The sequence below is a fragment of the Syngnathus scovelli genome, chromosome 2 (assembly GCF_024217435.2).
Source record: "Syngnathus scovelli strain Florida chromosome 2, RoL_Ssco_1.2, whole genome shotgun sequence".
NCBI lineage: Eukaryota > Metazoa > Chordata > Actinopteri > Syngnathiformes > Syngnathidae > Syngnathus > Syngnathus scovelli.
Genome location: NC_090848.1, coordinates 2773242 through 2795833, shown reverse-complemented (window position 1 = coordinate 2795833; position 22592 = coordinate 2773242). Strand labels below are relative to the sequence as shown.

The following is a 22592-nucleotide window of genomic DNA, read 5'->3' as shown; positions in this document are numbered from 1 at the left end:
GTGTGTGCGCGCGCGGCTTGTAGTGTTCATCGGCATTTTGCTCAAATGCTCCAGCTCTGGGCTACAAGCTACAGTTTCTGCCGCTCTGCCGTCTCGTCATTGGTGGAGCCGCGTCAGCTGACTTTGTCATATTGTCTGCGAGCGAGCCAAGGCTCTGCTCTAACGCTCGACTTTGTGCGTCTTAAGCGGAGATTGCAAATTAATAATACCCAATCGTCAAAATAGCGGGGAGGCACCCGAGTGGAGCTGCGATCGGGGGTGGGGGGGGGTACACGAGGAGAAAGAAAGGGGGGAGAAAAAAACCCGAGAGAAGACGAGCTCGCAGAAAGGTGTGGTTGGCTGACACGCGCGGGAGGGAGATTTAGTGGGAAGCGAGATTGAAAAGCGAGCGATAACGAAGTGGGGAGAGTTGCCGAGGAGGGTTACGAGGCAAGGTATGAATTCTTATTTCGCCAACCCGTCGCTCTCCTGCCATCTCTCCGGCGCCCAAGACGTTTTGCCCAACGTGCCCATCAACTCCAGCACCTATGACCCGGTGCGGCATTTCTCGTCGTACGGCGCCGCCGTGAGCCAGAACCACCACCACCACCACCGCCTCTACGCCGCCGGGCCCTTCTACTCGCCCCAGGACAACGTGGTGTTCGGCTCCTCCGGCCGGGCTCAGTACGACTACGGCTCCAACGTCTTCCTGCAGGACAAGGACGTGCTGCCCAGCTGCAGGCAAGCCAACGCGGGACAAAGCCACCTTGGCCAGGACTACCCGCTGGAGCCGGGCAGGGCGTCCCAGGAGCACAAGAGCAACATCCCCATCTACCCGTGGATGCAGCGCATGAACTCACACAGCGGTGAGTTTTACTAGCGGCAAATAAATTCAGGAAATGGGCCCCGTTTTACGATTTGTCTCACCAAGAGAGTAAGCTACTTTTTATGGCCCCATAAAACATGACTGTATCTCCTTGACTTGTAGATGCCGCGGCCAGGGCCTTTTGCATGCATGTGCAAACAAACAACCCGCGTTTAGGCGCACCGAACACTTGTAGCTCCCTACTTTTATTTATCGATACAGCAAGACGCGGGACTCGCATGGAACGCAACCGCCCCCCCCCCCCCCCTTCCGCCAAATAAATACATACTGTAAATCTATCTATCCATACTGAACGGGCGACTTTGTCCCCCAGCAGGAGTGGGCTACGGGTCAGACAGGCGCAGGGGACGTCAGATCTACTCGCGCTACCAAACTCTGGAGCTGGAGAAGGAGTTCCACTTCAATCGCTACCTGACCCGCCGCAGACGCATCGAAATCGCCAACGCGCTCTGCCTAACCGAGCGCCAGATTAAGATCTGGTTCCAAAACCGGCGCATGAAGTGGAAGAAGGAGAGCAACTTGAGCTCCACGGTGGCGGGAGCCGAATCCACGGCGGCCACGCAAGACGACGAACGCGGCGGTGGCGGCGACGGCAGCGCGGCCAAGGACGACAAGGAGGACGAAAAAAAGAAGGAATAGGCTATCGTCCGAGCCACGTGGAAAAATAGAAGCCCAACATTACTACCTAAACATGGAGCTGAAAGGGACCATTGCATGAAGGCTTCCCCCCCCCCCCCCCCCCCCCCCCCCCTCGTCTTCCTCATATCACCCCGGGGTGAGGAGTCTTGCAAAAAAAAAAAAAAAAAATCATCCCACTAATTTCAGCCACATTCTCAACCTTGTGACTCTGGATCACTTTTATGTAATTTTTGTTTTGTTGATTTTTTTTTAGCTCGTCAGTGTCACACTTGTATTGTGAAAATAAAAAAAAAAGTATTAATTTCTATTTCCAATGCCAGTATAACCTATTTCTCCCCCACGCAAACAAAGCATCACTGTGAAGTCTCTGCTCATCAAATACAGTGTTACGTTAGTCTCAACATTCCACGGAAGGAAAGAGTTGGACCCTTCATTTGGCCACAGTGTCATTTACTACTTGAATATATTATATATAGCGAGAGAGAGATAAATATGTATACATAAGTCTTGCAGAAACTTGAGCGTTGCACGAAGAAACTGTAGCGCGCACACACAAACACACACGCACACACAAACACACGTAGAAAAATTTGCTTGTGAGCAGGACTTTTTCTACCATGCAGATGAATACGATTTTATGCAAATCCTTAAAGGATGAATGTGCATTTAGTTGCTTTGATAGTCAACGCATAACACCAAATGGCGCTTATCACCCCAACCCTTTTTTGTTCGAACCCACAGTTCCTTCGGAGATATATTTGTACGCGTCCATCTTTTTTTTTTTTTTTTTTTTTTTGAAAGTTCCTGTTTTGTCATAATTGTGTATCATGGAATAAAATATTTGTAAATAAATGTTGGCATTTCGTGAGGTGTTTTGTATGGGAACACGGTGTGGTTGCGGGGCGTTTAAAAAAAATCAAATGCTTGAAGACGTTAGTTTGGTCTTAATATTGTGGAAGCAAATTCGCAGAATATTAAGAAAACAAAAATTCATATGGACGCCAGAAGTGCTGAATGTTTTGACCTCCGCTTGATTCAAAAATTAGATGACGCTCGCACTATAATTCAACTCGTTTTGTATTTTTTTTTCCATTGAGTTCGGCATTCATGCCTTTTTATTTGATTTTCTTTTGATGAGACGGGAGCGCGTTCGATTGCGCGCGTGACCGTCCGCGGCCGTCCTGTCCCCTTCCCAACAGCAGATGACGCTCTTGTTCTACTGTGCTGCCATTTTTTTGGCGAAAGGCTGCTCGCCTTGCTCCCCCGCACTCACCAGCCGCAGCAGCTCAAAGTTTACTGGACACGTTTTTGCTATTCATCAATATCCCCATTGAGTATCAACGCCAATTTATGAGTGGCCAACATGCGCACGTGATCCCATACAAATAGGCCATATTTGGGCAGCGCGCATGGGGATCAAGGATTAAAAAAAAAAAGATACCAAAGGCTAGTCCACCGATAAATCTTGGATTATTTTTTTTTTTTTAGGAGAGGCCAATTTTTTTCTTCTTCTTCTTCTAAACTGGGCTAGCAAGAAAAGCAATGATCAACACAAATCAGGGAATAAGCGCAAGCTTCTCGTTGCTAAAGGTGTAAAGCGGTTCTTCTTTTTTTTTTTTTTTTTTTAAATGAGCTCTTATGTTGACAGCTGCTGTGTGAAGCAGGCGGGCGAGACAAGTTGTCCAATGTTTGGCTTCAGTGTGGCGGGGCACGGGTCCAGCCTGTGTCACGGAGGATCCGCCGGTTCGCTCGGACGGGGCGAGATGCAAAGCAGCGTACGAAGCAGCCCGGGGGAGGCTCCCCTCCCGCCGCCGCCGGCTTGCGCGCATTCCGGTCCGGTCGCGCAGCGCTCGGGAAGCTTCCCGTGCGGCCGCGGTGCAGACAGAGCGCCGGATAGGAGCGCCAAGTCCGGCGGCGCCCGGAGCCTGCAGGAAGGCGCCCCCGTTGCGGAGAAGGCGCAAACGGGCTCGCGCAATGCCAGCGCCAGCGCGCAGCGAGGCGACGAGCACGGACCGCAGATTTATCCGTGGATGACCAAACTGCACGTGAGCCACGGTAAACTCGGTCCCTCTTTCAGGCTGCTCGCGCTTCGTTTCCAGCGCTCTCCACTTTGCTTCTTGAGTTTTATAGGCCAAACGCAGGAAATAATAAAAACTCGCGGCCATAAATTTTATGACAAAGGCATCCATTGCTCGTAAAGCTGCTCTATTACGGCGAAGAGGTGATCTGGGGTCTGATTTATGATGCAGTAATTGGGCCGGAGGATCAAATTGTGACAAAATTATCAAATCATATTTTCCAGATTCATCCGTAAGTATTATTGTCTTTATTGCTTCTATTTTAGCAACTCCTCGGCGCAGCTCTGACATGATCAGCCTGCGTGTGTGTGTTTGAAGCTGTAGCCTTCAATTGAACTCTGGGCAACACTAGTGACCTGACCCTAGCCGAGCCTGAACTTTTCACCTCGAAAAGATTTGAATAGGCATGCAGGCACTCTTTTGCAGACAGTGTAGGAGCCACGAGTTGGCTGCGGGCTCCAAATGGACAGTGGACACTTTGACGGTAAATTTGTCTATAGGCTTGATTTGCAAAGAGCCCTGCAGCCAGGCAGGCGGGACGGCTCCAAATGTCCCACTCACGCACTGCAGTCCCCGAGTGCATGCGTAGGCATTGAGCCGGGGCATAATAGCTCGTGAAATGCTCATAGTCGCATGGTTTTGGACCCAGCCGACGCCAGGCCGGCGTTCCATGAGCAGGCTACTATTTTGTTTCAGGGATAATGTCTTGTTGTACCTCAGAAAATACAGAGGGAAACTAATTTGTAGTATTTGTCTGCACATTCCATCGACTGTATACCAAGCCGTAATCAGCACGTAATGTCAGCCGAATTGGTCTCTTTTGATGGACGCTTCTTTTTCTCGATTAGTCCAATTGTGAGCACTCGATTTATAGAAGCACAGAGCAACATGCTACAAGTTATCTTTAGCAAGTTAGCGCTTAGTCAAAATATACTAGACACGTGTAGCCATCACTATAGTTTGTATTTATAGATGACCATAAATCAAAAGAAATATTTGTATTTGTTTTATAATGTACAAATTTCATCTGCACAAAGACACACACACACACACATATATATATATATATATATATATATATATATATATATATATATATATATATATATATATATATATATATATATATATACACACACACACACACATTTATATATCCTTGGTTGGTCCAATTTTTAACACAAATTGGGTTGTTTCTAACAAAGTATTTTTAAGAGTGTGTGTGTGTGAGTGTGTGTGTATACACCCACACCCACATATACATATATATATATATATATATATATATATATATATATATATATATATATATATATATATATATATATATATATATATATATAGTGTGTGTTTGTGTGTGCGTGTGTAGCCGATACTTCAACAATGTAACTATGGAAAAATATTTTCTATTTTCAACGAATAAAAATGCTTAGCGAGATGCAATGAATCAGCCAAATTGTAAATATATTGTGTGAACATTTATCTATATCTGATTATCCTCATACTCACTTACATGTATAAAGGGAGGACGCAAATTCCAAATAGGAAGCCAGAGAGTGGATTTGAACCCATGACCTCTGAACTGTGAGATGCATGGGTAAACCAGTCATCCAACATGCCACGAGGGTTGCTACCACCACAATCAGCACCTTTGACATGTTTTGCGCCAGTCCAAGTCTCCATAGAAACGCGTTTGACACGTTATTTCAACATAAAAAAATATCTATTTATTTATTATTTTTTTATTCAGTGAGTGAGTGCCTGATAAGGAACAGAAAGGGTGGCCCAATCTTTTTTTTTTTTTTTTTTTTGTCACGTGCATGCGTCAATTTGTGCGCGACCGTCTGGCCCGTTGCTAACTTGTGTTTGCAATCGGTCAGAATCGGAGGGCAAGCGCTCGAGGACGAGCTACACCCGCTACCAGACTCTGGAGCTGGAGAAGGAGTTCCACTTCAACCGCTATCTGAGCCGCCGCAGGCGCGTTGAGATCGCGCACACGCTGTGCCTCAACGAGAGACAGATCAAGATCTGGTTCCAAAACCGGCGCATGAAATGGAAGAAGGACTCCAAGACTAAAGTCAAGGAATAAGGGCATGGCCGAACACACTTTGCGCAAGCAGCTGTCTGACCTCCGGATGAACTGCGGGGAGCAATGACGTCATGACACCGCAGCGTGACTCTTCCATCAGCAATTATGTGTCGGCCGTTGCAGTTCGGAATCCAATGTATTGACTCTCGCTCACGCTGATCAATCGGTTTGCGTTGCTAAATGAATTAATTTGCTGCCTATACAAGAAGTTGAGGGGCGCTGCGGAGCCAAACGTCCACCGAATTCCTAAATGGAATTTATTTAGAACTTGGATGAGGAAACCACGTCAACTTTACCTCCAACGTCATGTGATAAAAAAAAAAAAAAAAAACTTTTTTTTTTTAAGAGTGCTCCATGTATTTTGTTATTTTCTGCGTTCGGCTATGTGTCATTGTGAATGAACTCGCGTGTAATCCAAGACGACTGTGTGTAATGATACTGTGATGTGAGTGTTTGTGTGTGTGGCGGGGGCTGTCATCTTTAGACTTCCGGTGCCTGACGAATAATCGAATCAGCGATTCACTGTTGACTGTAACTAATAAAATGATTACACGCACTGTTTGTGTAGCCCCCTTTTATGACATTTGACAAGCATCAAATGGCTGAAAAAGTGGGTGAGGTCTCATTTCAAGCGTTGCCTTTTTTTCGTCTGCTTAAAAGCCGAGTGACAAACGCGCAATGAAGTTTAAAGCCCTCATAAAACTTTATCACCCTCGTTTCCAGACAGACTGTTTCCTGTTTTGCCAGGAGAAAGAAAGGAAGCCCTCGTCCACCTGAGATAATACTCCCTCCCCGACTTCCCCCTTCCCATGCAAAAGTTGCTTTTTTTACAAGACGCTCTTGACGCACCAATTTCACGCGGCAGTGCGCGCGCGCCGTTTTTTTTTTTTGTTTGTTTTTTGTTTTTTTTAAGCATGCACAGCAGGAGGCGTTAAGAAATTTGTAAGGGATAAAATATAAGAGTAATAAACAGGACTCACCTCCTAACTCCTAATCAAAGTTTCTTGCTTGGTGGAGAAAATCGGCGTCCACTTTAGGCCCCTGCAACACGGCCTTTACATTGACATCGTCTTGAATCCTCCTTCCTTGGTTCTTCCACCCAGTCCCCTCTTTTGGGCTATTTTCAAGTTTACAAGGTTACATAATTATGTCAATTGGCCGGAGCAGGCCCTGTGAATGGTGCTTGGGAAGCACGTGGTGTCATTTAAGTGGCTTTTATGGCCCGCAAGAGCTGACAAACCTTCGACATATACACATCATATATAATCCTAAGTGTCCGGCAATCGCAGCTGCTGGCCGGCCATCCGGCCGACCGACCGACCGGTTGGCTGCATGTATGCGCCTCATGTGGGCCACAGGAGGCAGTTTGCAAGCGGTGAGCACGCAGGCAAGTGGATCGGACATTGCATGGCCGTGCTGCTGCGATCACGGATCGGCAGCAGGCTGGCACTCGCTCGCCTTTAATTTCACTGCATGCTGTAAAATACCGACACTGATAAATACTTTTTTTTACTTGCTCAGACCCATCTTCTTGATTTTAGAATTATTATTAATAGTCAAACGTAAATAAGAACATATTTTTAGTTAAGCATGTTGACGCAATTTATTTATATAATATAAAAAAATTCAATTTGTGTGTGTGTGCGCGCTCGCGCAGAACCACAAGCTGCTCGACACTTTTTTACTCATGTGAATTGTCTAGTCTTCCTTTGACTTGAATTGTCGATTTGTGACGGCAACAAGCTGCAGGCCCCTTTCAAGCACGTCCATTTATTTTTATTTCTGCCTTTCTAGTCGCGCATGCTGATGTGTAGTACACTACCGTTAGGGGGCACTGTCCAACACACTCCTTAGCAGTGTGTGTGCGCGTGTGTGTAGGTCCTATGAAAGTAAAGTCCATGCACAGTTTGGAGCATCTGTGGTGTGGCACATTTTGCCGGTAGCGTCATTTGTGTGTTTCATGTGTTTCTCTCATGTTGTCCTTCTGGAGCGTCATGCGGGATCGAAAGTGGGAACAATGGGAACATCCGCTTTCACTTGCAACGTGTGTGCTGTTTTTGTTTTTTTCTCTGACCTGTGCAGCTGACACGGTCATTATTTAAATCGCAGAGGCCACTTCCGGATGACTTTTGCTTTTGTCTCAGCCCACATATAAGTGCACGCCACTAAATGTGGACACACAAATCGTCCTATTTATAATACGACTGCATGACGACGTAGTCGGGCTTTCTATTCGTGGATTTTAGCCCGAGGAGGCTTTCTTTTTAGTTTTTTGTCAAAATGACCCGTCCCAAATGTCTCTCCTCAGTCCAGCGACCCCCCCCCCCCCCCCCCCTCCTTTTTTTTTTTTTCTAGGGCATCCTCTCAGCTCATTTGGAAATAAATCACAGGAGAAAAAAAAAAGCAACGCTCGAGTGCAGCGTATGAAAATAGAAATAGAACTAAACACATTTTTCATTAATTAAAAAAATATCCTCCGGTTAGAAATTAACCCTAAATAGCCCTAAATAAATTCATTGTTTTCCCTCAAGGAATCGACACGCAAATAAGTTGTAAATCGTTTGGCAACCATGTTATTTATTTGTCGCGCAGTAAATGAATGTTTAGGCGTTTCCCTCACATGCATGAGCAGGCCTGGACGTAAGAAGCTCCTCTCTTCTAATTCCAACCATTGTAAAGAACAAAAAAAACATTGTGTATGTGTGTGTGTGTGTGTGTGTGTGTGTGTGTGTGTGTGTGCGTGCGTGCGTGCGTGTGTGTGTGTGTGTGTGTGTGTGTGTGTGTGTGTGTGTATATATATATATATATATATGCCGTTATACATATATATATTTATTTATTTATATATATATATATTTTAATTTAATATTTATTTATTTATTTATTTATGTATTTATTTATTTATTTATTTATTTATAGAAATATACGTATAATATATATATGTGTGTGTGTGTAGCTCGACTGTTCCAAGTTCTTCTTCAGACCTGCACCACGTTTGACCTCGTGCATGTCTCATTTGCCTTTGTGTTTTTCAGAACGTTCCATGCTCAGGGGAAGGCCATGCAGGACGTGTGGCCCATCCCGTCCCGTCTCCTATCCCGTGCTCGCTTCTCACAGATCGCTCCATCGTGCTGCATGGCGGTGCCGCTGAAAAAGGTGAGAACGTGTCGAGCGCTTGTTGAAATCCTCATTCAAGTTGCACACTCAAGTGGTTGAACGTGGAGCTTTAATGAAGTGCAAAACATGCACTTTGGTTTCTGGGGAGGGGCGGGAGGGGGGCGTCTAAGAGTCCCTCTTGCCTGCATGTGCTGCTTTGAGCGCATATTGCACCTCTCGCACGACTGTCTGCATTTCATTACAACTTTTTTTTATTTGAACTGGACGATATTATAACTACACCTGTGGGGGCGGGGGGGGGCGTGTATGTGTTCTGTTAAGTGTTTGATTAAAAGCACGTTATGGCTATTTAATCAGGGATATTGCATGCAGCGCTCGGGTCAGGTGCAGCCATTGGGCCACCAATTGAAACACGGAACCACCACATCGTCTGCATTTCCCAACGCGTGTAAGGCTTTTAATTAGCAAAGGGGCCCTTTAATTAGCCCTCCAATGAATAAATGAACGAGGCAAATAATCCGCCCGAGGGCCTCATCTTTTTTACTTGTACATTATAACAAGTTATTGAACTGGCGGTGCACAATCTGAAAGCCATTTGTGCGGGGAAGGAATTCATTGGTGTCCCTCCATCAATAATGCTTGGCAGTGAACTATTGGAACGCAGGCGGGGTGAAGCGCGGGTCAGCCTGTCTCCTCGTATTAAAATGCAACAATCCCGTCCGCCGCATCCCCGTCGGGGCGTCTTTAATCCTTCACACCTTCCTCACGTCATTTTTTTGAACAAGGTGAATCGCTCACCCTGGCTCATGCATTTCGCGCGCTTGCACTGTAGCTATAATCAATGCCATCGATTCCCAATTTGCGTTATATGTTTGCCGTTTTTAATAACCCCTCCCCAAACAGGGGCCACATGTCCGATATGACATTTGTCATCGCGGCCTTTTCTCATTAGCTTCCCGAGTGTCAGCAAGAAAGGTTAGCGAGCGGTCACTATGCTAATAGCAGGCCGAAAGAAACGCTCGGGAACAATGCAGCCAACTTATTTTTCATCCCCGCTGTCACGCCGACCCTTTGTGCATGTTGGCGGCTGAATATTCATAAAAGCGCCACGGACACGCATTGAAAAACAACACGATGCAGCTGTTGAGTTGTTGGGATGCCGCACAAAGGCCGAGAGACCCCGTATTAGTTGTCTATATGTACCCTGTAGAACCGAATTTGCGTGCACTTGAACACAATCGCAAATACGTCTCTACGGGAATACATGGGCAGCTGCAACTCACCCCCAGACTCGGCCTGCTGCAAGTCAACGCGCACGTTTCCGTCGGGCGTCCCGCGAAACGCACACGTGATACCTCGTGCTGCCGGCCACGTCCAGGGATTACCCGCCTTGCAAGCAGCTACCGTTCGACACCTCGTCGAACACGTTGCGAACAGGCGCTCGTTAAAACCCGACTGATTTACCGCTTTTATTGCGCAATAAAAGCCTCCCAAGACGAGCGCTAATAGAAATGTCACGCGCCTTTCCCACAAAGTCAAGCGCTCGCAAACGCAGCACGCTCACATCAAACTCCTCCACTTCCTGATCATTATTATTATTTTTATTATTATTATTATGGGTTAGTAGTGATGATGTTTTTGTTGTTTAGCTGTCAGATTGAAGACAGAAGAGCTGTCCAGAGCGATAAGAAAATATGCAGCATTCACATGACAAGTTTCCATGGCGATAAAAAGCAGAGCTAATGTGCTCACTGCTTCTGATAGCATCAGTATTTGGAGCTGGATGGCTTCTCCAAATGGCAGTCATGCACAAATATTTGCTGTCTCAGCTCTAGTGGAATACCTTGGTGTTGCTTTGTGTGTGTTTTGCATGTCAAAATGTGTCTTGTGTTACGGATGGAGAATTAAGGCCCGTGTAGTCGTTTGGTCTTGGCTCGTACGTGGCTTGCGTGAGCAAAAGCAGCTCTGTTGGCATGCTAGAAGGGTGACCGTCTGTCGCTCATAATGGCAGAAAGATCTAATCCATGCCTGCATGCATAGCTGTTGGGAAACAAAAACCACCATTAGTGTCGTTTTTTGCTGTGCTCTGTTAAATGATAACACTATTGGCAACTGGCAACACAAGTTAGGCTCTTTGCCATCGTGATGCTTGGAAGCCACGTGTTACTACGGTTTTAGAATGTGATCTTTGTTTGTCACACCAAAATGCAAGCCGTCTGGTTGGAGTTGAAAACAAGCGAATCCGGCCTCAGTGAGTGAAGCTGTAGCAGGCGGCCATTGTTGGAAACGAGCAGGCCGCTTTAACCCCAAGTTGTGCCGCACGTGCAAACCCATGCCCAATTTCGTAATTGTGACGTGTGATTTGAGCGGGGCTCGTCCAAATACGCCCCTTGGCTCCTTCATTCAATCTTTTATATGATCAAGACTCCTGTGATGGTTCTCCCATTTTTTCTTGTTTTTGCTAAAATAGCGTCAAACTCCTTTGACATGCTTTTTTCAAATGGATTCATCTGATTCACTCATGATCTAGTTGTACGTTGCGGGCAGCATTGATTCATTTTACGCTCAGCGAGGGCGCGAGAGGTCGTCTGCCCCGATAGTGCGACCTTTTGCAAACCGACAGCTACTTCTTGGCTGACGGCTACCAGTTCCACACTACTGAAATTGGAATTTTCAAAATAATTGGAGGTGAATCGTCTCTTCCTGGTCACCACAAACAATATGACCTTTGAACTATAGCAGTTTTTTTAAGTATATGTCAGAATTTCCAAATTGTGTGATTTGAAAATGGAATTGCGTTACCAAAACCGCAAATACCTCGGTGACATGTGCATGCAGTGCCGCCTCAAAAGAGATGAGGTTCTAAAATAGAAAAACATTTGTATAATAGGCCCAAATGTTCATTAAAACAAGCTAGGTCTTATTCCTATTCTAAGCCTGTATGACATTAGGCACAGTATGAACAGAAATGCTGTGCTTCAATTTAGGGGGAAAAAAATTGTAAATTGGGTGCGCATAAAAGTGAAATAAAAACACTCATCAATAAACGTTTAAAAAAAACGTTTCCTAAAGATGAAAATCAAATGTATTCAATACAAGGGAGCTGCCCTTGGTTTCCTGTATGTGGTTCTGGTATCAACCTTTAAGGATCACTGCTCTTTATTGCCCACCTTTGACCTGGGTCAGATGAGCTAGGTCATGTGACCCTCAATTTTCTTTTTCATTGGAAGTTGTTTATTTATTTATTTATTTATTTATTTTATATATTAGAAAATATTTTTGTTTTATTTTTACCTATCGTTCTTTTTCACCCATCTAACAAAACTATTTCCCATCATGCACCGTTTTGGAGACGTTTTGTATCCAATTTTGCAATCGCTTTCAGGGTTGCCATTGTTCTTCTTCTTGGAGGAAGAGCTCGATTGTCGCCTTGAATAATTGCGTTTGGTTGTGTGTGTGTTTGTTTTTTTTCTCCTTGGTCAGCAAAGCGAGCTACTAGTTTAGTGGCCAAGATCAATGGCTTCGCTACCAAGACAAGCGGAGAGGGAGAGCAAGGGAGAGGGCTGAGCAAAAGGAGAAATTAAGCGAGGGAGAGAGCGAGAGAGCGAGCGAGCGAGCGAGGAAGCTGGAAGCGAGCGCGCCATGGCGACTGGAGGTATGCTCAACAACTCTGGTTCCTCATCCGGGCACCTGCAGCTCGGCTGCGATTGGCCGTCATGGTCACGTGGTAAAAGTAACTTTACAGGGCTGCTTGCAAGTAGGAGGGCTTTATGGAGCAGAAAAACGACAAAGCTAGAAAAATTATTTTGCACTCCAGAAATTAATGATCATGAGCTCGTATTTGATGGAGTCCAACTACATTGATCCGAAGTTTCCTCCATGCGAGGAATATTCGCAAAACAACTACATTCCCGAGCACAGCCCTGAATATTACGGCCGCGCCAGGGACCCGGGCTACCAGCAGCCGCCGCCGCCGCCTCCTCCGCCGCCGCCACCACCGCAGCATCACCACCAGCACCAGCACCACCAGCAGCAGCAGGACTTGTACGCTGCGCCGCGGGCCAGCTACCAAGCGCGCCAGTACAACTGCGCAAGCATCCCCGAGCCCGACACGCCGAGGGGACACGCGGGCATTGGCCACTCGGCGCACCTGCTTGCGGGCAAGGGCCAGCCCGCTTCGTGCGAGACCCCCCAGTTGTCCATGTCCCCCGCCACCCCGCCGGCCGCAGCCTCTGCCTGCAACCAAGCCCTGCCGGAGCATCCCAACAGCGCCGCCTCGTCCAAGCAACCCGTTGTCTACCCGTGGATGAAGAAGATTCACGTCAGCACCGGTAGGCATGCAAAAAAGCTGCGCCTTTATGTCCGCCCTCGCTCTCCCCAGCCCCCTTCTCCCCTGCATCTCCGAGAGCAGGCCAGCCAGTGAGCCAGCCAGCCAGCCTTTTGAAATGGCACAATTGAGGCGGATTTACGACTCGGCGTTGGTAATTACACCCACCATAAATTTTATAGCCGAGGTATACTCAGGGCAGCCGTATCACCATGTGGCTTCTGCTCTTATGTATTGCACCATGGAAAGGGGGAGAGAGAGAGAGAGACAGCGACGGGACATATATGAATAAGAGGGGAAGGCAGCGAAAGAAAACGAACAAAAAAAGGAATCCAGCTTTGTAATCTTGCATTAATAATTGATCTTGCTTGGCTGCAGCGAGTGTCCCCACAACTTCTAAAGTTGCCTTTTCAACATCCCAAACGCGCACATAAATCTTTCAAGTCACATCCATGTTTACCCCTCCTTTATTCCGTGTTGTCCTTCCTTTCTTTCTTTCTTTCTTTCTTTGCTTCCTTCTTTCCTTGCTTGCTTCCTTCCTCCCTTCTTCCTTGTCTTCTTCTCCCCCCATGCACCCACCGTCGACCCGCCCGCCCGCCCTCGCAGTCAACTCGGGCTACAACGGGACGGAGCCCAAGCGGTCTCGGACAGCATACACCCGCCAGCAAGTCTTGGAACTGGAGAAGGAGTTCCACTATAACCGCTATTTGACTCGGAGGAGGCGCATCGAGATCGCCCACACGCTGGTCCTGTCCGAACGCCAGATCAAAATTTGGTTTCAGAACCGCAGGATGAAATGGAAAAAGGACCACCGGCTGCCCAACACCAAAGTGCGCTCGTCGTCTTCGTCGTCGTCGTCGTCCGGCTCCAGCGCTGCGTCCGCGGCCGTGCTTCCTTCCTCGGCCACCGGCGCCGCAGCGGCCTCCGATGAACTGAGCGCGGCGGCGCAGCACGGCGACGACATGACCAGGTTATAAAAAACGCACACGGACGACGCAGATCATGCAAGGAGAAAAAAAAAAAACAGAAGAGAACTGCGTATTTATAGATGATGGTCTATTTTGTTTTGGGTTTTTTTTCGTAGCCATCGTGTGCGGTTTCCTCCAAGTCCAGCGTTATATAAAATGCATGTTATATAGCATGGATTCCTGCGAATACCGATGCAGTCTTTTTTATACGTGATACAGGGTTTCGTTTATTTGAACGCGTTTCAAATGCTCTTTGAATATGTTTGGAAAGAAGGCCGAGCAAAAAATGGCGATACGTTGAATACAAATATTGTTGTGGGCCATTCTTTTGCCCTTTGCAGGTGAAATGCACAATCTATTTATTTCAGACAACACCGGAAAAATATCAATATAATTATTTTTGGTATTAGGGGAGAATTAAAAAAAAAAAAAAAAAAAAGCTGAAACACACCATTCATCTTGAACTTGTATGTTTAGGATAAAAAAACATGTGACAATTACCTCGTGTATTTCAGAAACAATTATTTATTTATTTAATTATTTATTTAATTATTTATTTATTGTTTACAGTTTGGTTTCGTGGTGTTGGTGTTGTGTTTAGGACCTTCAAAAAAAATGGATTATTGTGAAATGCAATAAACGGATTTAGTGTACCTGTGCTAATCATATTGATCAATAAAACAGTGAGTGTCTTCTAGTTTTCGATACGTTTGCTGACTCGTTGGCTTATTGTAGGCGCAATCTTCCATTTTGAACCAAACCACTATCACCGTGGGCGTGTTTGTGTGTGTGTGCGTGTGTGTGTGTGTTTTATCTCTCTCTTCCCTGCAGCGATCGCTGTGCATTTTATTGCATGTGTGTGTGTGCGTGCGTGTGTGTGTTGAACAGTAAACTGCTAGCGTTTCGGTGTAGTGGACATCTGCAAAGTGTTGGGGGGGGGGGGGGGGTCGACAATGTTTTGGAAAATCGTCCATTTGCTTTCGTACGCGTTAAATTGCTTTTTGACGTGCACACACCATCCAGCAAGTTGTGTGTAAAATCAAGTGCATGAATGAAATTGTTGTGTGCACCATGCATTGTTATTAAGGGAGAACAGCAGCCCCACGTGATCAGCATGGCCCGCAGGAGTTGTATTTTTTTCCGCCCTTGTTTTTGTTTTTTTTGTTTTTTCAAAGCAAAACCATTCAAAATATTTACCGGGACTTTTAGATTCTCCCCTTATTTGTGTTTTAGCTCAAATGGATCCAAACATCAAACCAAAAAAAAAAGAAATCAATCCACACGAATTTGATAAATTACTGAATTTGTGACATGAATAGGCTAGTATAAATCGCTTTTCCTCTCGGGAGAGGGAGGGGGGCATAGTGGATTCACAAAAGGCTCTTCACCGTCATTCTCACGGCACATGCAGCTTTTTTGATGCGCAAAAAAAAAAAACATATTGGATTTTGCTAAATGTGTGTTTTGAATAGGGTGGATTTGCTCAATTTGGAGCAAAAGCGCGAGCGAGCTAGCGCATCTGCAGGCAGGCATGCGGGGATGGAGGGATGGAGGGAGGTCGCTTGTCCGCAGAATAGCGATGAGACGCGTCTGAAAAATGAGCGGAGGAGCCTTTATGTTGGCCGACACGTTGGAGAAATGGTTGTGCTGTATACAGGCGGGCCACATGCGCTCAGCATGCAGCAGAGCCCTCCGAGTTCTCTTCTTGTCCTCGCCTCCGTGTCGCCACGCTGAAAAGCGACTTGATGGAAGTTTTTTTTTTGCATTGGAGAAGCCCGAGTTCACACCGAGGACACATTTTATGTCCCATTAGGTTTATTTCAAGCTGGATGGGCGAGCCACCCCCCGCGCCCACCCGTGAACAGTCCGGCCGCTCCCCTTGGCTTTCTCTCGTTCGTTTGCGGGCGGGCGGGCTCTGTGCCCGTCTGTTAAAGTCAACCCCAACCCTAATACAGAATAATCAATTCAAAATAATGGCAGTAAAATATGATGAACGCTGCGGGTCAAAGGCACTTGCGGGTTCGGGTTAGGGTAACCCAAGGGTTAACCCTAACCCTAACCTGCTCCACATCTTGCTCCGCTCCCTGACCTGCAGCGCTCATCAAAATTTACTGCCATTATTTTGAATGGATTATTCCGTGTTCTGCATGCCGGAAGAGAAAATGCTAAGGGGAAAGTCACAGTGGGGGAGGGGAGGGGGTCAACAATCCTAAGTCACGTGACTCGTGTGTTACTCGAGCATTTCAAAGGTGAGCCCATCCATCCTGTTCGGCTTTAGCGTTTGGACAGCAACTTCCGCAAGTCCTCGCCAAGCAAGTCTGCACGTGCATGGACGCGCGCGTGCAAGGTCTTTGCAAAACAGTATAGCTAAAGGCAAAAAAAAAGTATCATCATATTGGAATGCAATTCAATGGAAATGATAGTCTACTTTCAGAGAAAAAAAATTTGATGATTACTGTTCGATCATATTTGCCCCCAAATTGTCAGTGTCACTTTACGCAATTACTGTGGGCACCTTCGATAAAATTTTGTGACGTCATAGACCGCCTCGTAGCTTACCTGCACCGGTAATGAAATTTCCTCATCTGCCCGTCCTTTAAATCCTTACATGGCCAAGCTCGAAATCTCTTTTCTGAGCGTGGCAGGTAAGGCGGTAGCCACGCATACACACACTGAGTGTGGACGTGCAGCTCGTCTCAACTTCACTCTTTCACATTCCTCAATGCTTAGTCAGCTCCACAGGTTTGGTTTTCTTTTGTTTTCAATGCGTGCGTCTTGTGACTGCTGAACCACTCTGGATTTTTTTCTGATCCAATTGCACCATGGCACACTTGCACTGATTTATATTTGCCCCGGGCCTCGGCAACAATATTGACATTAATGGTTATCGAAATGTTTGAATGCGAGCTAGAATCGTAAGAGTAGCCCAAATCTTGCTGCCTAGCTGGCTGGGGTGACGTTTTTACGGGCGCAAAAAAATAAGGCGGCGCTCTCAGGTGAGCGCCTGCCCGGTGCAGCAACTTTGCGCAAGCTAGGTGATGAAAAGTGCATCATTGTTCTTGTGTGCAGCGGCGACAGCTGTGAAAAGGCTGCGAGTTGAAACAAAGGTCAGGACGGCCGCTAACTTGCGCATGCGCACCAGGCAGCATAGAGGCGTAAATCTCCTTGCCCGGGTAGCAGATGCACCGCGTCCATTTTCGGCTAGCTCACTTCATTTGCATAAAACACGCATTTAGAACCAAAAACAGCGGCCAATTGATTTGCAAGTGATTTGGCGCGACGCTCAAATTTCCCAAATGTACTTAAACGACGCCTCGCATAACAATGACCGAAGTCCACTTGAATCAAATATTCTGTCGGGACGCTCCGTTTAACGAGTCCGCTAAAAATAAACAATAAGAGTAACACAAATGTGTCATTTACAAATGTATTAAAATATTTTTATTGACACTGTCATAGAGGTGCATGTTTATTAAACTGCTTATGCTTCAGATTTGAGTTGATTGCACTGAAAACCTTTGCTACAATTTTGACTGTCACTATCGAATATTTTTAGAATCAATTTATTTAATTATTCCATCGATCAAGCAAATCATTTAATACAATTGTATTCGTATTAAAGGGTATTTACAATCCCTTTCCCTCTGAGTACTGTTCATCTCATTTCAAAAATGTCAGAGAATTATTGCTTTTGAGCCTGAAATTTGAACAATGTTGATTTTTTTTATAATGTCTCTAAAAATGACTCAATTATTAAAATACGAGGCAAGTAATTTGATTTTGATTTGTTGTTGATTAATCAATTAATTTGACACCTTTAATATTAGGGCGAGCAACATCATTTAAACAAAAATAATCATTAAAAAAGAATCTTTAAGCTAAAAAAGTCGTTTCATATTTTAGACTTTGCTGTTGCGCAGAGCATCGCAACGTGATTTATTTTTTCCTCAGTCTGCATCCAACGTTACACAAGTTGCTTTGCTGGGCTCTTTTAATCCGTTTTTGCTTTTAACGTAAATGACCACAATATTGGGAACATCCAATGTTGCACTCATCAATAATAATGTAATAATTGTCATGGATGTCATATTCCCCTTTTGTGATTTTCTTTTTTTTTTTTTTTTTAATGGCAATGTGCGTGCCCGTATGTTAGCATATCACGCAGACAACATAATAGCACATTTGAAAATCCTGATTGTTTCTTCGTGCTGATTTTTGTAAGCCTGCACATTCATTGCAGGTACAGTGGCTATGCATACGTCAGCCCCAAATGAAAAGCGCGTGCTTGTGCGCGTGCTTGCATGCAAAAGTCAAGATCCGCATACTGGTCCGGCATGCGTGTGCGTATTTGCCTTGTGCCTTGTTTTGGGCTCACTTGTGAAGTGTGGTGAGCAAACTGCAGTCCTTTCATTTGGCGCTGCATTGTTTACAGCAATATAGGGCACCGGAACCATCAATCTTCCCTGCGTGCCAGGACAGCGCCATTTATATGCAGCGTTTGAACCGGCAGCATCCTCTCTGCCCATTAACGCCCCCCCCCCCCCCCCTCAGTCTCATCTTATCTGGCCAGACAACCTGCGCATGCGCGCGCACACACCGCAAAACAACATTTGTTTTGTTTTTTAATTTATTTATTTGACAGATCAGTTACCCACTATGCATCATTTTCAAGATTTGATATGCAAATAAAGTAGCTGCGTTTTCTCGAAATTCTTATTTAAGCCTTTACTGAAAATTTCTTTATTGTTGTCAGCAGGCGCGTGAAGGGAAAAAAAATAAAAGGCAGGGGGAGGGGGAAGAGGAGTAAACGAAGGGGGTGACACCCAGAGCGACCGGCAGGGCTTGTGTGTGTGCGTGCGTGCGTGTGCGCGAGGAAGAAAAATGATTTATTGGGACTAGGGCGGTTCAAGCAGAGTTCAGGGAGAATAGTGGTGCAGGCGCAGCAGCGACATGATGGCCAACTTGCTGAGCTTGTGTATCAGACGAGCTTGCTTGCAATGCAGGGCGTGCGCGAGATGGAAGGAAACGCTTTGCCATGTATGGTCTAAGACGACTCGTGATGCTTTCACTTAATTTGTCAAGTTTAGCTTTTGATGTAAATGTAATGAACTAATTCAGATTTTTAAAATTTTATTTCATGTAGCTCCGCCAACATAATGTAGATAATATTGTACAATAACTAAAAGTCATTCAAATAATCTGATTTCATAATGTGTTATATATCCAAAATAATCAAGAGGACATCTAGGTGTAAAATTACTGAATTCTGCACAATAAAAAATATGCTTTTGTTAAATTATTTCAAATAAGTTATTTGTTAATTGTAAATGAAAAATAATCACGCGCAATTTAACCTTTGGGAAAAAAAACAAAAGATGTTCGTGAAGCCAAGAGGTTCAGATGAAAGTGAGATGAAGATGAAGAATCGAGTATAGTCATTGCAGGCGAAAGGCGCGTAACCACGTGTATGCGCGCTCATCGTTCATGGAGGTTAAACAACCAAAAAAAAAAATAATTTCATTCACTTTGCAATGACTCTAGCAATAATATACGATGACCTAAAAAATATTAATGCAATCGAGCAATCGGAAGGCTTCACGTGAGCCACATCCAGGCACGCGGGGAAATAGGTTGCTTTGTGCAAGTGTTGATTGTCTTCATTGTCTCTACATGCGCTGACTGGTCGTTCCCGGGAAAGCCCACCAAAGCAAGAAATGCAAACATTTGTGCCGGTGAGCAAATAAAATTAAATAGCCATTGAGGCTGCTCTTAAGAATTTCTATTTGCAATTCAATTTGTAATTCAAATAGATACGTAATTTGACAATCACGTGTTTTTCCTTTGAAATATAACAATTAAAAAAAATTATTAAAGGAAATACTGTGGCACCCTTCAGTAAATAGGCTGAAGTGGAAATCCTGACGAATTAAAAAACAAAACGAAAAATGAAACCATAAACATACCACCGCTATTTTTAATAAATACAACACACCGTCCGAAACAAGTGACGTTTCTCTCACTTTGCTGCCATTTTGCGCTGACGTCACTCCTTCCCTCCTTTACACCCTCACCAGTTTTTTTTTTTTTTTTTTTTTTCAAAATATCCTGCAGATGATCAAAGACTGTTGCTTCTGCTCTTAGATGACATGTGGAAAAAGTTGCACAGAAGCTTCAAGTTGACGGCGCTTGATTTCGGTCATCTGCCATTGGACGGCTCGCGATCACGTGACCAAGGCTGCTTTCGGCTCAGTGGCCCAGTAGTAGAGTGTCCGCCCTGAGACTGGAAGGTTGTGGGTTCAAACCCCGGCCGGGTCATACCAAAGACTATAAAAATGGGACCCATTGCCTCCCTGCTTGGCACTCAGCATTAAGGGTTGGAATTGGGGGGTTAGATCACCAAATGATTCCCGAGCGCGGCACCGCTGCTGCTCACTGCTCCCCTCTCCCCCAGGGGATGGATCAAAATCACATGGGGATGGGTTAAATGCAGAGGACAAATTTCACCACACCCAGATGTGTGTGTGACGATGATCATTGGGACTTTAACTTTTAACTTTTTTAAATAGTGTTCCGATTTTCCACATGGCTATTCCAAATGCGTAATTTCTACTTTCATTTTGGCCACGTAGACATTCTTTTGAAGCAGCTTGAATTTATTTCTCGTTATTTATTTTGTGGATGTCTTTCCTGTCCTTAGGACCTGATCTTTATTTTTAACCAGTTGCAGTTTGAAGCTTGAGGTGCTCGCTGGACTCTGCAGGCTGAGGTGCAGCTGAAGACCAGCAAAGGGTCCCCAATTGCAAGAATCCGCAGATAAGCACACGAGGCCATCGGGTAAATATTTATTTGCTCATATAGCCAACACAACACCTATCAAGAACAAATATTGAGCATCAAGATGTATTGTTTCAAGGGTTAGGGTTAATGAACGAATCACTTCCTAAAGTGATTCGTTCTTTTTTCAGTTCATATGACTTCAACCAGTAGGTGCCGTTAATGCGCATTGAAGCTGGTGCCACCACGCCGTAAACCAAAACGAAGAAGAAAATGAGGTAACTTGCTGTTCACGAACGAGTCGTGAATTGCATTTCCCGTTCACTAACTGAACGGAGTGAACGAGTCAGTGATTTGCATTTCCAGTTCATCGCGTGAACGGATCAGTGAGGGAACGAATTCTGACTTTCCCGTTCGCGAACGAGTTAATGGGTGAACTTCCTTCCCGTGCATCAACGGATCAGTCAGTGAATGTGTTGCGTCTCCTGGCGTGAACTATGAAAGCCAGAATGTAGATTTACGATTTGCCAAGGAAAGAAAGAACCACTCACTGAAACACCACTTCTTTTCTGCACGTTTTCTCCAAGCTAACGGCTAACTTTATTGCATGAAGAGATGCGCCGTTATGCAACAACGGGGAGATTATGCTTCTTTTTGGGTAATCTTGATTTTATAACACTTGTAGTAGTTTTTAAATAACGTGTATGCATATATACGCCTAAATAGTGTTATCCAATATATCTACTGCAATTTCACATTGGATTGCTGGTTTGAAATGTACTTTTATTATTATTTTAATAAACATTTATGTTAAAACTTGTCTGGTGTTTTATTCCTTGTTTTTATATTCACCAATTAAAACATAAAAATCAGACATTTGGTTAACTGCTTTAAATGACGTGTAGGTACACCTCATGGACACTTCAATAGGTACACTACACGAGGTAAAAAAATAAAAAAGAATAAATAAATAAATAAAGGGTTAATTGCACAATAAAAGTACTTCCTCACTCCTGGGATCGAACCAAGACCTTACTGAGCAAAAGCCCAAGTCACTAACCAGTCGGCTGTTTCATCAAGACATTATCATATGTACTGTTTTGTACTAATGATGTGCATCACAAGCCACTCGGGGGGGGGGGGGGGGGGGGGGGGTTAAGCTTAAGTGAAAGTGAAAAGTGTCACACCCGCCCTCACCCCCACCTCCTGATTGGCTGTTTGAGCTGTGACGTCTCTTGGACACTCCATTAGATACACCGCCATTTTCAAGTGTATCTAATAACACTTTATTAGGGAAATATCATGGTCAAAGGTCACAGGTGTCAAGCTCTAGTCCTAGGGGCCGCGTTCCAACATGTTTTCCAAGTGACCCTCGTTAAGCGCACCTGCGTGAAAAGTTTTAGCTTCTTTCACGTTCTGCAGGAGCTAAAACTTTTCACGCAGGTGCGCTTAACGAGGGAATCACACGGACACTCCATTAGGTACACCGCCATTTTCAAGTGTACCTAATAAGAGGCCACTTTATTAGGGAAATATCATGGTCAAAGGTCAGAGGTGTCAAGCTCTAGTCCTCGGGCCGCGTTCCAACATGTTTTCCAAGTGAACCTCGTTAAGCGCAGGTGCGTGAAAAGTTTTTGGTCACTTTCACGTTCGGAAGGAGCTAAAACTTTTCACGCAGGTGCACTTAACGAGGGAATCACATGGACACTCCATTAGGTACACCGCCATTTTCAAG

General features: G+C 45.1%; 3 protein-coding genes and 1 long non-coding RNA gene across 13 annotated transcripts in view; 3 read left to right on the top strand and 1 right to left on the bottom strand.

The window, feature by feature from the left end:
• The window catches only part of LOC125989336 (homeobox protein Hox-C4a), a 45822-nt gene that overhangs the window by 20686 nt on the left and 2544 nt on the right, over nt 1-22592 (top strand). For 2 of the 9 annotated variants that reach the window (XR_007488649.2, XR_007488646.2), the window contains exons 2-4: nt 8707-8827; nt 20195-20332; nt 20805-20917. Coding sequence is in view for 1 of the 9 variants with exons in the window: in XM_049755573.2 (XP_049611530.1) it covers nt 12612-13119; nt 13722-14092 (879 nt within the window). In the remaining 8 variants the exon portion in view is untranslated. Of the gene's footprint in view, nt 1-8706; nt 8828-10824; nt 13120-13721; nt 15264-20194; nt 20333-20804; nt 20918-21067; nt 21678-22592 lie in introns of those variants that run through there. The other 7 variants (XR_011086552.1, XR_007488650.2, XR_011086551.1 and 4 more) reach the window with 7 other exon arrangements.
• Nucleotides 290-1623, top strand: hoxc6a (homeobox C6a). 2 transcript variants are annotated; one of them, XM_049755578.2, is made up of 2 exons: nt 290-845; nt 1182-1623. In XM_049755578.2, exons 1-2 carry the CDS (start codon nt 437-439, stop codon nt 1502-1504), a joined length of 732 nt encoding a protein of 243 aa, XP_049611535.1. In that variant the 5' UTR covers nt 290-436; the 3' UTR covers nt 1505-1623. The 2 variants fall into 2 exon arrangements, with proteins under 2 accessions (XP_049611535.1, XP_049611534.1); XM_049755577.2 differs by having other exon boundaries at nt 291-845; nt 1179-1619.
• Nucleotides 2633-6228, top strand: hoxc5a (homeobox C5a). The gene is made up of 2 exons (XM_049755579.2): nt 2633-3559; nt 5463-6228. The coding sequence occupies exons 1-2, from the start codon at nt 3133-3135 to the stop codon at nt 5669-5671; spliced, it is 636 nt and encodes a 211-aa protein (XP_049611536.1). The 5' UTR covers nt 2633-3132; the 3' UTR covers nt 5672-6228.
• Nucleotides 8654-16789, bottom strand: LOC125989344 (uncharacterized). Its single transcript, XR_007488657.2, has 2 exons — nt 16643-16789; nt 8654-10828 (listed from the first exon to the last, which is right to left on the bottom strand). It is a non-coding gene; the product is annotated as an uncharacterized lncRNA (long non-coding RNA).